Source organism: Mastigoproctus giganteus, chromosome 7 (genome assembly GCF_048544385.1).
Source record: "Mastigoproctus giganteus isolate SK-2022 chromosome 7, ASM4854438v1, whole genome shotgun sequence".
Taxonomy (NCBI): domain Eukaryota; kingdom Metazoa; phylum Arthropoda; class Arachnida; order Uropygi; family Thelyphonidae; genus Mastigoproctus; species Mastigoproctus giganteus.
In genome coordinates, this window is record NC_143581.1 from 19,850,082 (window position 1) to 19,867,840 (window position 17,759).

General features: G+C 36.7%; 1 protein-coding gene across 1 annotated transcript in view; it reads right to left on the reverse strand.

The window, feature by feature from the left end:
- Positions 1–1,924: 1,924 nt before the first annotated feature.
- The window catches only part of LOC150082623 (solute carrier family 52, riboflavin transporter, member 3-A-like), a 43,064-nt gene continuing 27,229 nt past the window's right edge, over positions 1,925–17,759 (reverse strand). Inside the window, exons 3-5 of the mRNA XM_090377868.1 lie at positions 15,649–15,960; positions 2,203–2,433; positions 1,925–2,050 (exon numbers count right to left, since the gene is read on the reverse strand). Coding sequence (XP_090233994.1) covers positions 1,925–2,050; positions 2,203–2,433; positions 15,649–15,960 — 669 coding nt within the window. The remainder of the gene's footprint in view (positions 2,051–2,202; positions 2,434–15,648; positions 15,961–17,759) is intronic.

A 17,759-nucleotide genomic window follows, 5' to 3' on the forward strand; every position in this document is an offset into this window, starting at 1 on the left:
AAGGGAACCTACGTTGATGAAAATATATAGTGTCTCTTATCTACCAGTTTACTACAAATAGCACTGTGGTGATGCATTAGTATATGCAAAACTGTAATGTAACCAAGAACTCAAGAATGACTCAAAGCAATATATACTGCATCAGGATACCTGTTTAATATGTACTCAAATGGAGATGTACTTCAAATAGAAATTGCTTAGGGATTCCAACATACTATGAGCTAGTTTGAAACAAACCAAATATCTGACACCACTTTGCTTTAATATAACTTACTGGGCATTATAGCCAAAGTAGCTTATGCACCATCAAACCCCCATATAACTTACTGTATATACAAGAGTGACTCAAACCCAGAGTTTCTGCAAATTATAATAAATGTAAAAAAAATAATGAAAATATTTTGGCATACTGTTTCCTTAAACTCTGATCTAATCGTTAATCAGACAGAGTAAATGCAAATGGCTCTGCTACAAGAAGATAAAGTCAAGAGAAGATTGGCATGCAATCTGCAATCATTTTTTGAATGCAAAAGGAGTAAAACTACAAAGCAAGCACAGTACCATATCAGGTAATAACCACAACCATAGAAATTTCACATCCAATCATCTGCTGGAAAGACAAAGAATAACTTTGTAATTCTATATTTACAGAGAAGAAATCTCAATTGAAAATATGAGCTTATCAAGCTCATATTTTCAATTGAGATTTATGAGCTTATCAAGCATATTGCGATGTGAATTATCTAAATCCAGCAATTTCGAATAAATAGCAGGGTTTTTTGTTACCTGGAGGTTCTGCCTGCAACAAGACAATGCCCACACCGGTGTTGGATCCACTGTTGTTTTGTATATTTATCAATGATATTGATGAAGGTATATCAGGCTTAATGTCGAAGTTTGCAGATGATACAAAGGTTGGCAGGGTTGTTAATGACAGTAATGGCAGTGTGCTACTGCAACAGGATCTAGATAATTTGGGCAGATGGGCTAAGAAGTGGCAACTGAAGTTTAACCTTGACAAATGCAAAGTACTGCATATGGGTAGAAGTAAGCCCAGAGAAACGTACCAACTGTGTGGTACTACACTTAAGGTGGTAGAAAATGAAAAAGACCTGGGAGTAATTGTGCAGTCAGATATGCAGTTTTCTGAGCAATGCAGACAGGCTGCCAGGGCAGGTCATGGGGTTTTGTCAATGATATATAGGAATTTTGCTAGCAGGGAGAAGGTGATCGTCCCTCTGTATAAGGCAATGGTCAGGCCACGCCTTGAGTACTACATACAGGTCTGGAGGCCTCATTTTAGGAAGGATGTAGATTTACTTGAGCGTGTACAGAGAAGGGCAACAAGATTGGTGAGGGGAATGAAGGGATCCTCTTACCAAGAGGCTTAAGTTCTGCAAATTGCATTGGCTGGAGACTAGGCACCTGCACGGTGATCTGATTGAGGTGTATAAGGCCTTGAATGAGTTGAGCACGCTGAATTCTGATGGGATCCTTCCAGTTGTTCAGATTACGAACCTAAGGGGGCATAAATTCAAATTAAGAAAGGACAGATGTAGAATAGATGTGCAGAAATTTGCCTTTAGCCAGAGGGTGGTTAATTGCTGGAACAAACTTCCATCTGTCGTTGTGGAAATTGATAGGTTGAATAAATTTAAGGAGGAACTGGACAGGCATTTGGAGGGAATGGTGCAATTTTTTTTTTTTTTTTGGCTGATGCTGCATAAGCTCATACACTTGCTTTCTTGCATCACATGCCACTACTACTACCTTTCATTCTACACTGGAAATGACACAGCTTTGAAGTGTCATTTCCATGATTTTGTTTGAAATGTCTCCTCCCCTGTAAACACTAGACTTAGTGCAGAGTGATTTTCATTCACCTTTCTTGACCATTGAAAGAGAAAGAGGATATCACTTCTTGTCAGATGGAGAGGTCAAGGCAGGGATGGAAAAATAGATCTGAGAAACCAGCTGAAAGAATTGTGTCAAAGAATACGTCAACTAGTTTGGTACTGGGTGAAATGTCTAGAAAGTAATGGGAACTACCCTAAAAATTTAAATGTATAAATATGCTCTCTTTTATATGTAACTAGTTTTATTATACAATAAAAATTACAAAATTTATATAAAAACTTTTGCAATTTCTATTTGAATCACCTATATACACACATATATTAGCAGCTATACTCTTTTACTTACCACAAGGGTTTCTCCAGCTGATGTACCCTGCAGTGGTGAATGTTGACCAAGGGCCGCAGTTGCCATTAGATAACAAGATATACTTGTTGCTATAAATGCCATCACTGATACTGTTTTAACTGATGTGACAATAATAAATATAGCTACAAAGCATGCAGTAGTATTTGATATACTTGAAAGAGTAGCTGTCATGTGGTAAACCAGATTTCCATATGGAAGGCAGGAAAATGGCTGAAAGAACACAAGTAATAATATGTATTAAGAATTTTATTTTGATTTATTTTAATTATTTCCAGAATACTGAAAGGATTACTTAAGAGGAAATGGAGAACTTTACTTCCACACAACTTTTAACAGATTTAATTCTTTATTATTACTAATATTTCAGAATCAAATTAGTTTCAATAAATATAATGCTTTTAATGAATGATTTATAATTTTTTTTTTTGTTACTTGTTTACTTAGTTTCTTACTTCTAAAGAACAGTCAAAATATTTTTTAATGCACAACAGCAACACTAAGGTGTGTGTGTGTGTGTACGCACATGCGCGCGCACACACACACACAATATTTCTTATCTTTGCAGCTCACATGTAAATCACTAATTTCCAAATTAAATATTATGTATAAATGATATCTGAAGAAAACATAATGGCAAACAAGTAATACAAGAACAGGAACTTTATGATCACATAATTATTGATTAGATTTCTTTTATATAATCTATACCCAAACCCATGACCATAACTGGGATACTCCAACTGCAAAAGTTTTTATCAGTACCAGCTTATGGTATGTAAGATAATCCACTATCTGTTTAAAAATGCCTTCCAAGAGAGGTTCTTCTGTTTTAGCAAACAGTTCAAATTTCAGTAACTCTGCAACTGAAAAAAAAAAATTCCAGAAAGAGCACTATGCAAAGTGAAGGTTATGCTAATTGAAAGTATAGCAATCTCCAAAATGCTGTGCTGAGTAGTACCATGATCAATCCATAGTACCATTACTCACTTCTTCAGCACTATTTTGTGACTTAAACGCAATGAAAGCAGATACATTAGTTAAGACACTTTTGCCCATTATCCTTTATGATACTATGATGTGAAAGCAACTTATGAACAGAAGTGACCACAACACATTAAGGCAACCATAATTCCTTGACATGAGCCCCTGCTGCTTTGACTTGTTCCCAAAAATGAAAGAACCTCTCTCAGGTTAGAATTCTGGAAACATATGGAAGGTCTTACAGGCCACAGGCTGGCCTATAACAGATACTGAAAAAAAACTGCTCTTCAGATGGAACTTCCTGATTATTACATCTATGCAAAATGATTAAATAAAATTTAAATGCTCAAGGCATAATATATTATTAGTTTAAAATACACTATAAAATATCGATTATTTCACCATAGTGAAATAATAATGAAAAACTACATAAGTCGTGTAAAGGTATAGATTTAATTTTATCTCATTGTGACTACCTTCACAACGAGTTACATATATTGCACTACCTCGAATAAGTAACGCTTCACTAATAGAGAAGACTATTGTTACTTATTCTCAGTGGGCACCACCACCCAGATGGCACTGTTTCAAGGCTTATTGGCCTATCCTCGGTGGGTGGGCAGGTACCCTGATGTTGCAATCGTGCGAACCCAGTTGTGAAGTTATTTCCATAATATGAGAGATGCCAAAAGGTGTGCAGGATAATACTTAAATAAAATTTAAATGCTCAAGGCATAATACAGCAGGCCCCCGTTATAACGCGGTTCGCTATACGCTGATTCACTATAACGCTGTTATTATATTATAACCCGTGTCTGACTATAACGCTGTCATAAATCACTATAACGCTCTTTTACAGATTACATTTTTGACATATTTAACGAAATCGTTTCATTTGATGGAGTCGATAGCTTGAAAATGAATAGAAAAACAGCATTAAAACGTTTCCCACGCCGACTTGAGAAATTTTCCCACGCTCAGTGAAATTTTCTCGCACGCTAATTTAATTTCAGTACAGTGACTTGTTACGTAGTTCCTAGATCAACATTTTAAAAAATGACAAAGTATATTGCTTGTAATATTTGCGTTATATGCATTTATCCGAAGTCTAGTCATCACTCAGTACCGTATTAGACAAAGTTGCGAAACGGACAGTTTACTTGAACATTGTATCATAATTAATGCAACCAACGCAGTTACATTTTCGAAGAATGAAAAAAGAATAAAATCAACAACGTCTGAGCACAGTACGAAGACTATAAATGTAAGAAAAGACTGAATTTGAAAATTAGACGTTTTGAAGCGAATCGATTCCAGTCAACGACAAGCGGATGTGTGCCATAATTTAGGACTTGCAACTTTAACTGTAAGAACAATTATAAAAAAATAAAGAATTAATTTTTGCAGCGGGAAAGGTAGCTGTTCCACTGCAAGCAACTAGGACTAGGCTGGCTATTAGGATTGAAATGGAAAGACTTTAATTTTATTGAAGATAATGTCCAATGCAGAATTCAGTTAAGTTAAATATTAACAAAAAAAAAAGAGAGAGAGAGAGAGAGAGAGAGAGAGAGAGAGAGAGATTAGCCAATATGATGATCTGAAGAAAACTCGCCTAAAAAAAAAAAAAAAAATGTGGAACCATTTAAAACTGGTAAGGGCTGGTAGAATAGATTTAGAATCCAGGGAGTGCAGATCAAGGAGCCGAAACTTTCAAAAAAGAACTTGTTAAAATTATTGAAGAGGGGTATTATGTGTTATACTTCTCAACACGTTTTTAACATAGATGAAGCAGGACTTTTGTGGAAACGAATGCCTAAAAGAAGTTTCATATTGAAAGAAGAAAAAACATGCCAAGTTTCAAAGCGGCGAAGGATCAGTTGACGTTATTGTTGGGTGGTAACGCTGCGGGCCATTTAAAATTAATACCCCTTTTAGTTTATTTGGAAGAGGGCCAAAGTTCAACTCAAAATCCACACATTTTTCATGATTAAATTCATTATTTTAATTGGAATTTTAAGTTTACTTTTGATACGCAAGTACAGGCATACCTCGGTTAACGTTACCTCTGATAACGAAGCTTCGATATAACGAAGTCCGCAATTTCAAGCCCCATTTAACATAAAAAAAAATATTTCAGTTTAATCACCTGAAATCTAAACAAACTGAAGAAATTACGGAAACCTTTGGGGCTTCTCTTGGTTGGTTCGAGAAATTTAAAAAACGGGCCAGGATTCATAGTGTAAAATTAACAGGAGAAACTGCAAGTGCAGATGTTGAAGCTGCAAATAAGTTTCCAGAAAAACTAAAGGAAATAATTGAACGTGAAAATTTTCCACCAAATTTGGTGTTCAATGTTGACGAAAGCGGTTTGTTCTGGAAACGGCTACCAACAAAAAACTTCATTTCTATTGAAGAAAAATCAGCTGCTGGGTTCAAAGCAGCCAAAGACCGTTTAACGTTACTCTTTGGATCAAATGCGTCTGGCGATTATAAATTAAAATTGTTATTAGTTTACCATTCAGAAAATCCGAGAGCGTTAAAAGGTAACATAAAAATGAATTTACCTGTAATATGGAAAGCAAATAGAAAAGCGTGGGTTACCAAGGAGTTATTTACTGATTGGTTTGTTAATCACTTTTGTCCTGAAGTAAAACGGTATTGTCAAAAAAACAACTTTGAAGAAAAAGCTCTTTTGTTGTTAGACAATGCTCCAGGACATCCTACTGATCTTAACACGTTGGACACATGCATTCCTGTCAAAGTTGTGTTTCTTCCAGCAAACACAACTTCCTTGATTCAGCCATTGGATCAGGGAGTAATAGCATCATTTAAAGCTTATTATCTGCGTCGAACATTAAGCAATTTAACTGAACTAGAGGATAAAGAGGAAATGACAGTTAAAACTTTTTGGAAAAACTACACCATTAAAAACACAATTGAAAACATTGATAGTTCTTGGAAAGAAGTCACTAAGAAATGCTTAAATGGAGTTTGGCGCAAAATATGGCCAGAAGTTGTACTAGAAGAAGAAAATAACATCCAAGAAATTAGAAATGAAGTTATCCAGATGGCTCAATCAATAGGTTTCGAAAATGTCGATGAAGAGGATGTTAGAAATTTATTGAATGCAGAAGATGATGGTTTTTCAGTGGAAGATTTAGAAAACCTTGTTAGCAACGAAGACGAAGTTAAAGAAGTTCCTGCAGAAAAAGTGTTAACAACCAAAGATTTAAAAAGGTGCTTAAATGACATTGAAAACGTTTTAAATTTTTTTAGTGAAAATGATCCTGATTTAGGAAGAAAAGTTTGGGTATATGGGATGTGTTAAGCGATCAGTGTTAAATGCAATAACTCCGTATAGGCAATTGTTAAATGAAAGAGAAAAAAAGCATAAGCAATCAACTTTAGACTCATATTTTAAAATGTGATTTCACTTTGTATGTAAGTTGACTGTTTATTTAATAAAACTTTTCTTTGTTCGAAAAAAAAGCTTTTCATTTTCTTTACGTAGGAACGTATCCCTATTCTGGCCATAATATTTTTACCTCTGAAAACGAAGTTTCGCTTAACGAAGTAATTTCGTGGAACGCATCCTATTCGTTATTCGAGGTATGCCTGTAGTTACCACATAATTATACGTATGTAAAGCAGAATATTTTATATGTGCAAATATTTGAATATTAAATATTTTGACCGACATTTGTGCATCTTTACATTACCGTTTATTATTGATTAGGAAATATCCAATGGCACCGACTGCAGCTCACAAATACATATGTTACCTTATGGGAAAGCGGCGCTCGCTTAGCGCGGATTCACTTAGCGCTCTGTTTTTCCGGAACGAATGATCAGCGTTAAGCGGGGGTCACCTGTATATTGCAAGTTTAAAATACATTATAACAATAGTTTTCTCTATTAGTGAAGCGTTACTTATTCGAGGTAGTGCAATACATGGTAACTCATTGTGAAGATAGTCACAATATGAGATACAATTAAATCAATGCCTTTACACTACTTATGTAGTTTTTCATTATGAGTTCACTATGGTGTATTTACACTGATATTTTATAATGGGAAATGATTACAAACAAACAATGATCATACTGAAACAATGTAATCAATTTAAACTTTATTCCCTAGTTAATACTGTTATTCACCAATTACCTAGTTGCCACTAGGTTTTATGTGCATTAGCAAATATCCATAATGCACCTCTTGTCTTCACCATATCTGTCTGTCCATCAGTCCACATGTAATAACTTGATTCTTCTCAGTGGAAGGATTTTCACAAAATTTTATATTTAGACCTTTTAAGAAGAATTGTTGGATCACCCCAAATTTCATTAAAATTAGACTTGTAGAAATATAACAATGATTATTTCTCTGTCTGCATGTAATACTTGACTCCAAAGTGACAAATTTTTGTGAAATTTTATATTGCATTCTTTATATAAAGAAACTATTTCTTACCAAATTTCATTAAAATCAAGCAATTATTTTTATTATTATTTTTTTTTTCATGCATATAACCTAGGTAATACATATAGTGTGGCTGAAACACTGGATATTATCTTTGTTGCCATGCACTGGTTTGAAGAATAAATGGGCTATGTGGCAGATGCATAGAAATTAATTTTTTTTTTTGGTTTGTGCATAAAGTCATTGCTTTATTTGTTCCTTTCTTTCTTTTGTTATTAACCAAGAATCATATTTGTTAATATGCCTGAAATGTAATACACTGTATACACTGTGAACATTTAACTAACTTATTTCTAGACATTCACATTATGAGGATGGTATTCAATTCAAATCTGAAAGGGAGTGAGAGAGAATGCTATTCTGATAAGACAACTCCCTCTAATCAACTTTCCACATCCTTTTCTCTTTATCATCTTACAGAATTTTCTTATTAGGTTAGGGTAATACTATCCTGTGATAGCAATCTTTTTCAAAAAAATAACTATAGTTGTTCATTATCAAGAAAAAGTCAAGATTTCTTCATTTGAACTGGCTATTCATAAGCCATATTTATTACCACATTTATCTAAAACAGCAAATCTTTTAATAAGATCATCCGGATTTTTATTAAGCATTGGTCTCCTCTTATATGTGATTAAAATTTCTGAATTTGCAGGTGATGTGAAGAGTGAGAGTGCTACTAATAAAGTTCAGTACTTTCCTTTCTGGTTTTTGTTAAAGAAAATGGTGTGTTAGTATCACACACATTAGAATTAAAAATGACATATAAGAGGTGTAGCAATAAAGTTTCAGGACTGGTGCAATAAAAAGAACAAAAGGAAAGGAAAGGAGCTCAAAAATGGTTTTATCTTTATTCAAAGTAATCACCACCCAACTGAATGCACTTATCACATCATTCTAAAAGTTTCTGAAAAGAGTCAGCAAAGGTGTCCAAAGAGATGATGTTGAGTTCGACAGTTAAGTTTTTTCCTTCACATCCTCAATGTCCCAAAATTATTTCCTTTAAGGGTAGTTTTCACCTTGGGAAAGAGGAAGACGTCTGCTGGTGCTAGATCAGAAGAGTAGGGTGGATGGTTGATCTGTACAATGCCGTGTTTCATCAGAAATGTCTTCACAACGAATACAGAATGGGCAGGGGCACTGTCATGCAACAAGAATCAGCTGCCTTTCTCTCAAATTTGTAACCTCATCCAGGAAATGCTTTAAATCACCAACACATACAAAGAAACACTGACTCTCTCCCCTTCAGGTATAAATTCCTTGTGAATACACTGTTGTCAAAAAATATGGTCAGCATTGTCAAAAAAATATGGTCACCTGGACTTCTGTAAACAAAATTTTGGGCCTTCCCCTCCAGTCACTAGCTAACCTGAATGCCTCTTAGAGAGTTACCAACTGCTCAGCCTGGTGGACTATCTAGTGGCCAACCATATTCTAGAATTTCCTCCAAACAGACATTTTTATCAGAAAATGTGGTTGTCAGTTTGCATATGCCACCTGATCTCAATGGAGGACACCACATTGGACAGTAATAGTCTAGAGCAGTGATTTTCAGTACGTTCTACAGATACATCAGGTTTTGCCAAGAAAATCCCAGCCAGAGGTTCTGAAAATATTCCATAATTTTTTTATAAGTGAATTTTACTTTTATTCATTTGGACATGTGTTACTATTTTTAATTTGTTGTTAGTGAAAATCATTTTTAAAACTATTAGGGTCCTGGAAGAGTGATTTGCAAGAAAAGAAAAAAAAAAAAAAAAAAAAAAGGTTCCATGGTCAGAAAAAGAGATTTAAAAAAAAAAAAAAAAAAAGGATACGCCCTTCCCACTAAACTGGCAAAGCTATCAAAAATAAATAGATAGAGATCAAATTTAGAATAAGGGAAAAAATACCATAGAATTTAGTTCTTACCACTTTTTCTCAAAGGCTTTCCAACAAAATACACTATTGAAAGCCCACATAAAGTTAGTGTATTACATTTCAGGAGAATTAGCAAACAGTAATAATTTGCTATAGGAAAAAAAAAAAAAGTGATGACCTTTAAGTCCTAATTGAGAAAATTTTGTTTCTGCACATCCAACACTTCATTCATTCATTCCTCCAACAATTAATCAATCAACAATCAAAATATAATATTCAGTGCTTCAGCTACAATATACAGTATGTGGATAGCCTATATGATAAATACAAAAAAAAATAAAAAAATAGTAATAATTGCAGGATTTCTATTGGTCCAATTTTAATGAAATTTGTGAAGGCCCAACAAATTGCTCTGACAGAGCAAAATATAAAATTTTGTGAAAATCCACCTACTAGAAGTAGAGTCATTACATGAGGATCGGGGGAAAAATAATCACAAGATTTTAATTAGTTCAATTTCAATAAAATTTGGAATGGTGTGACAAATAAGTTGTCTGTCCTGCGTCGGTGTGGATGCAAATTCTGTGGTCCGTGTGTACGTTCAATAGTGAATGATATTCCCTATGAACTGTTCCACGTGTAGTATCTACATGATCCTTAGGATACCAGGTACATGGTGACATTCATCTTTGACCTGTGTGTTAATCAGGTAATTATTTATTAATATTTTTATTAATAGTAACTGAACTATGGACGTGGGCCATAATACCGCCTGACCTCGTTTCAAGGTAATTGTTAATCTCCATGAAGAGAGCTATTTGACTGGATAGCCTCAGGAGTCGAAAACGGCCACTGCCCCACCTCTTGGAACTCTAATCTCTTAATTCAGCAAAAATACAAAGCTGCTTGCTAATGGCAATAATGACTCAGACTAAGAAAACAGCACTCACAGTAACTGCTGGGCCATGCGACCTTTGCCACACCTCAGCAGACGAAATCTTAATCTGTATCAAGTCAAAGCACAGAATATGCCTGTTATGCTCAGGGTATTCAAGCCTCTCTCGCTTGTCACTGAGCAAAAGGAAAGGGTTCTTGGGGAAATGTTGTCTAAACAGTAAACAAATAGGCACCATGGCAACGGCAATTAGGAAAGGTGATACCCCCCCCTCCACAAAAAGAAGTAAATGCATCGGTAGAAGTACTTCATACTTTGGAAGAGGGCAATTCCGTAACCCCTCACCGCTGCACAGATACGCAAAACAGTGACTTGGAGAATAAAGAAAGCAATTTTGATAAAGAAGTTATACATCATTTGGAATATGAGTGAGACCAGGCAAATGACCCACCAAACGATGTTAAGGGAAACGCTGGGAGTTCACAAACGCAGCCCGATACAATCAATGAAAACAAATCGTGTTGTTGAATCTCTCCTGGCAACTGCCAAACTGCCAGTCATTGCAGCTCCGTGAGTGAACAGTCACACACCCCACATCTCAGCAACCTCACTAATAGCCTTAGCAGCATAATAGCGGAAGCATTTACACAATTTGTTTACCCTGTTGCTATGCAGGCTGAAGAGTATATGCACAATTTAGAGGATAAATTTCCAAAACTTTTTGAATGTTTATCTGCTCTACTCAGTATAAACCAAGAACTTTGTGCACAGAATGAGGAAATTAGAAAGGAAATGAGCTTTTTGAAAAACCAGATGATAGACCTGAAGAGCAATATTAGGCTATCAGAGAGATCCGCATATCAATTGTCTCTGCGGGGTCCTCAGACCTCGAAACCAGCTTGCAGAAATCTGGATACCGTATCTTCTCAATTTGAAAAAGGTTGTGTTGACCATGCATCCTTCGACAACTAGCTCTCGCGTTAAAGCTGATAACCGACCAAAACACGCAGTCACGAACCTGCTGCCCATTACTCTCTATGAACGTAATAGAGAAACAAAAGATTTCATTGAACACTCTTCTGAGAGAAATAAATCATATCTAAACGCGCTCAAGCTAAACCTGTCCAAGGAAACAATAGGTGGTGATGTGCCACCCGACGAAGTTAGCTACAATCAGTACATAAATAAAAATGCCACATTAAATGCCCTTGAACTGCACCCAGGAAGTCACTCGTCAGCTAGGCCTAAACAAGACCAAACCACTGTTAGGCCTGCGACCAACTTGGTGATGGGTACCAAACCGGGAAATAACCAGACTACCAAGTGCAAGACAGCTAGTAGAAACAGTCTGAACAGGAAGAAAACCACTTGGGCGGGCACTGCACTAGTCTTGAAGCTTCAGCCTTTCAAATGGGATGGTTCATCACCCAGACTCCCCCCACCCCCCAGCAGTTTGTTTGTCTCACGTTTTGCCCCAGACACGTCAGCACAACTCGTCACAGATGTACTATACTAATTGAGGAACTATAATTAGACTTAAAGATTCAGAGATTGAACACTCGAAGCACAGCATATGCTTCTTTTCGCATCTATTGTGATAGAAGTCAGTTGGAAATGATTGGAACGTGCACCAAATGGCCCCTCGGCACCATCATCAGGCCATTTTATGAAGCACAAAGTAGAAAAGAAGTGATATCCATAAACGCTCCTGAGATGTGTCCACAACAGTCCAGACTGACTATACGATGTATCTCTATTCTCCACTAACAATCCAACTGCTTGTTTGTTATTTGGTTTTTAGGAGCATTAGCAACTAAGGCCATATTGCTCGGGAATATGCGGTGGTCATTCCCTAACCTTTCCGCATCCTCCGTATTTGGTGGTGATGGGCTCGAACCCCGGTCTAATCAAGAAGCATGTGCTACGCACTGCTGCTCCTTCCCACCTGGCTACGGAGGCGCCAATCCAACTGCTCCGCATAGGAACAGCCGTAGGAAAAACAAGGTAAATCCATGCTTCGCCCTTAACATACCCACGGAAAAGGGGCTCCCAATGGTCATTGAAAATTATCCAAAATCTCTGTCATCTCTCTTCCCAAATTTTGCAATCCCTGTCATGGTTTCAACATATCGAAGACCGGCGATGCATCACAGATGGATCAGACCGCATACATCCCTCGCCACGGTAAAGAGAACAGCTTCATTCCAACTCCTATTCTAAAATGTGCGATCCATGAGGAATAAACTGAATGAAGTTGGGCTCTTGCTGTCCAGTTCAATGGATGTGGTTTGCTTTGCGGAAAACTGGCTTGACCCCAATGAAGAAACACTTGCCTCTACTTGGCCTGCAAGGTATCAGATGGTGTGCACATCTAGAGAAAACTGGAGGGAAGGAGGAGGAGGAGTTGCAATTTTTTTTCAATGAGCAGGTATTTTCTATCCTCCACTCAGTATCGAGCCAGTCTGACTCTTTCGAGGCAATTCTAGTTACACTAAAACCTAAAAACAATAACAGCCAGAACAATTCTCTCGACATTGTCACAGTGTATATCCCACCGGTTCCAGACGCACAAGTAGTTGATGAACTCCTCAATTGGCTGCTTAACTATCTCCATTCATCACTTAAACACGTCGTGTGTGGGGATTTCAATCTCCCGAATACTCAGGGAAACCTCAAGAGGAGACCGAGTCAGCGTCTAGGTATATTAAGTCTCAAACTGGTTAGCACACCACCCACGAGGGGCGAAAGCACATTAGACCTTGCATTCGTGTCATAACCCCATCATTCGCTCTGTGCAAATAGAAATACCCATCACTTCTGGAAGAAGGAAAGTCACAACCAAAACAATTACAGCGCCCAGATACCTTAATCCTGAAAAGTATGTTTATGCGGCTCAAGCAATCCCATGGGATGTCCTTGAGGAATGCGATCCCGAACTCAGGATTGACCTGATGACAAGATGGATAGCCACTTTCTCTCTATGCTGCAACGAAGAAACTAACCATCACAGAGCATTCAAAGGCCTGGTGGAATCCAAGTCTCTGAAAGTTTCCACGTTAAACAGAATTTGCACAAAAAGTGGGAAAACTCCGGCTCACCCTCGGACAAAACTGCCTATTCCCGAGCTAGGGCGCTTTTTATTCGGAACAAGAGGGAGGCAATAAAACTTCACCTAGAGGATACCATAAATAAGGGGAAGCCCTTCCATAGAATCCAATCAGAGGATGCCATTGACTCACTCAATATGAGCAGTTGGCTCGACCATATAACTAGGTTCGCTGCTCAGCCAGAATTCACCACACCAATGGAATTCCCAATCAATCCGATTTCGACAGACCCCTTAAATTCAGTTCACCTCACCAAATACCAGTTGATTGACGCAATGAATAGCTTAGCACCTACGGCTGCATCTGGTGCTAACGGGATTCCCCAGTTTATGCTGAAATGCCTCAGTACATTTGTTGTTGATCCCATCCTGTCGTTATTTAACAAGATCCTTAATCAAATTTTTTCCTCCTATGTGGCATGTCTATCTAGTCTATCTTCTCTCCGTCCAATTTCCTCTGCATCATGCCTATTAAAGCTCTTTGAGAAATCTCTTCTAAGAACATTAACCATCCAAATTATGCCACAACAGCTACCACAGATCCACTATGCTACCTGGTCAAGATCCACTGCTACAAATCTAATCACCACCACTACCAAGATCCTCAAGGCATTTGAGCACTGTTTGGAAATAACTGTTACATATATCAACGTCCAGGCAGCATTTGATTCCGTATCCATTCATGCATTGGCAAGGCTACTACATGAGTATTACATCATTGGTGGAGACGTGCTCTGGTTTATTCAGACAATGCTGGGGAACAGGACCATTATTGTTCGCAATGGCAATCTGTGCTATACCAGGACCATTACAGCTGGAGTCCCACAAGGCAGGGTCCTGTCCGGAATCTTGTTCTCATGCCATTTGTGACAGGCCGAACTGATATCCTCACCTTTGCCGATGACATAAAACTGTTTACTCCCATCAGCCCTGAAGACACTGCTGAATACATCAATACCTTAATCCTTCTGAAAATCCGGAATCTTGAGGCCTTCCTCTCCGGTTTCGGACTTCAAATCAATCCTGAGAAGTCAAAAGAGATGACTTTCTCTCTCAAACTGAGCCCAACAATAGCACAACCCATTTTAAGAGGATCAGCAATTTCTGCCGTCCAACAACATACAGGTCTGGGTGTTATTTTTGATTAAAAGCTCTCCTTTTTACCACACATAGACCACTTGCAAATAAAGTTCTGTCGACTCCGGTGGATGATTAAACAACAACTAATGCACGTCCATGACCAGGCTGTTGGGTGCAGATATATTAAGACGTGTTTATCCGGTCACTCTATGGCGCTGAAGTCTGGACTTCAACTGCTATGCCCCATCTTAAACGGATTTTCGGGGGAGAATTCTGGTTACTGAAGTGGGCCATATGGAAATTTCGGCTGTCCCCTACACCAAGGACCACCCAGATGGCGGCAGCTCTCAACATCAGACGTCTTCCTGCAATCATTCACGAGAGAAGACTCGTCTTTGTCATCAAAATGATGGTCAGCATTATTTCGGTACCAGATTTCTGGGCTAACTGCGGATAGAGGATCCTGGTCCCAAGCCTTAGGGTTAATCCAGTCCTACAGGCCATTCCAAACCGGTTAAAGCTAACTGATCGGTTCCTACCCATGCAAATGCTGCAAGACATACAGTCCTTAGATGGCGACTTCTACAAATTAGCAGTCAACAAGGAATACAGGCAGAAAGTACTCGGTCAACTTCCTTCCCAGGATATTAGAACCTATTTCCGGAGACCTATTCATCACTGCCTTGAATTTCATCATCTGAGTGTTCAAACCTTTCAGGAGTCATAATGCTTTTTTTTCTTTTCTTTTTTTTATAGGTGCATTAGGCATATATATTAAGATAACTAATAAAAAAACAGAAAAATTGGATTAGCATTCCAAAAAACTCCTGACTCAGAAATTAATTTTTTTTCTTCTGAAAACAGATCAAATAAAAATAATTTTATTTTAAATATTTATTATTTATCCTATAATTAGTTAAATGGCATTATGATACTGGAATAGAAACATAATCTTTAGCCCTTTTATTATTACAAATTAAAGAAACATGAAGAGAAGTCAGACAAGATAGAGAATAAAACTTACCTGAACTGCTGGAAATACTCCATTACTAAGTGCAGATATCCAAGCTAATAGTATCAAAAGATATATATACTTTTTTGGAGTTAGAAAACGAATGCATTGTTCCCACCTTATTCCTCGGCGTTTATATTCTGCCTCTTTAAAAGTACCATTACATACTTGATCTGCATAGTTTAAACATGGTTGCCTCTCAGCAATGTTTTCCTCATTTATTAAGTAACCAAAAGTCCTAGTGCCACAACAACCAACTGCTTCAGTAGAATCAATTATGAAAACATCACCATTATCATGATTATTCTGAAACAAAGCAAAGACCTGAAAGCAAAAAAGAAATCATCACACTATTAAAAATATTTCAGGGACAGAGCTGAATACTGATGAATTATAAAAGTAAAAAAAGAATAAAACTTAATAAAAATACAATCAAAATAAGGCCTTTCAAATCAGTTACTTCTTCAAACCTCCTCCCCATCAGTGAAAAGAAAAACAAAAAATACAGTTGAAGTCTGATAATTAGGCATCCATTACAGTAGTATAAAAAAAATACTACTGTAAAGTAGTAGCTGATTATCAGCTATTTTGTATTACTGGACATTTAACCAAAAAAAAAAAAAAAAAACTTAAATTCTTCAAGTAACTGAAAATTTCTGGAGTGCCTGTATTACTATCTATTATGTAATTAATAAAAAAAAATACATAAAGACAATACTAACAATGAATTAACTTTCAGTTGGTCAACTGTTCTTTTTGCTCTTTAATGACATACATAATAAAACTAACACTAAAATTTAGTGTTAGGCAATGAAAACATTTAATTTCTAAGCTTTGATCCTGTCAGAAAACTTACCCTCTAAAGCAGTGTCTGCAAATGCCAACTATGATACGATTGCACAATCCACTGGTAATTAAAGTATGATAATTAAATGTAAATTTCTTTATGTGATTAACTTTATCCTACATGCCAAATTAATTATAACTAGCATATTGAAGCAACACAAATCAAAAAACACACAAGAGACAAATTACAGGACTGCTTCCCAAGGTACACACTCAATTTATGCACACTGTAATGTGATGAATGCACAATCACTGATTATTTCTAATTTTTTTTTTTCCTTGGTCAAATACAAAGGGATGGAAGTTGATGTATCAACATTGTTTAAAAATACAACAATCAAAATGAGTAAGAACCCACAGGAATTAGAAACTAAGTTCCCCATCACTAATTATCAACAAACTACTAATTTTGCTTATGAACAGCAACAGCAAATTTCCCAATGGAAAAGATTAATTACAGATGTAAAAATTTCTTAATTCTGAATCAACTGAACAACCATACATATTTCACATTACAGTGTTCACTTCAAAGTTCGAGTGGCCCAATTTGTATTGCTCTGAAGGAAAGTGAACCAAAACCAGAAGTCTCCACCATATACATAATTATTTAAGGGGGTAAAATTAAACTACAGTGGCACCCAAAAAAACTGCATCACTTGTGAATTTTGCAAATAATGTGTTTTGCGCTGCATTGTGGGTTGCAGAAATGTTCAAAATGCATTTGTTAGATGGGATATATATCTCTGTGAATGAAATCCAATAAAGAGACTCCACCTGATATACCTATAAATATCTTCTCAAAGGGTAAAATATGTAATTAATGGAAATATGAGAAATCATGCAAATCGCTGTGTAGTTCTCAGCTTCTCTTCAATTCTTTTGGTGAGTGCCCAAGTTTCACTTCCATAAGTCATGGTGGGTAGTATACATTGGTTCATTATTTTACGTTTCAGACAAATTGGGATATTGCTCCTCAGTATGTGACTATATTTCCTGAATGCTATCCATTCAAAATTTATTCTTCTCTTGACTTCCAGCCATTTATCATTATTACAGCTAATAACTTATCCCAGATAAGTATATGACTCCAACTTTTCAATTACTGCTCCTTCAATCATTATGTCCCTTTCTGTGGCATACTTGTTCATCATTACTTTTGTTTTAGCCATATTCATCTTTAGTCCAAAATCCTTGTTAACTGTGCATAACTGATTGAGATTTTCCTCTAATTCTTTGGGATCAATTTACGATTTGCAGATGACCACAATGTCATCTGC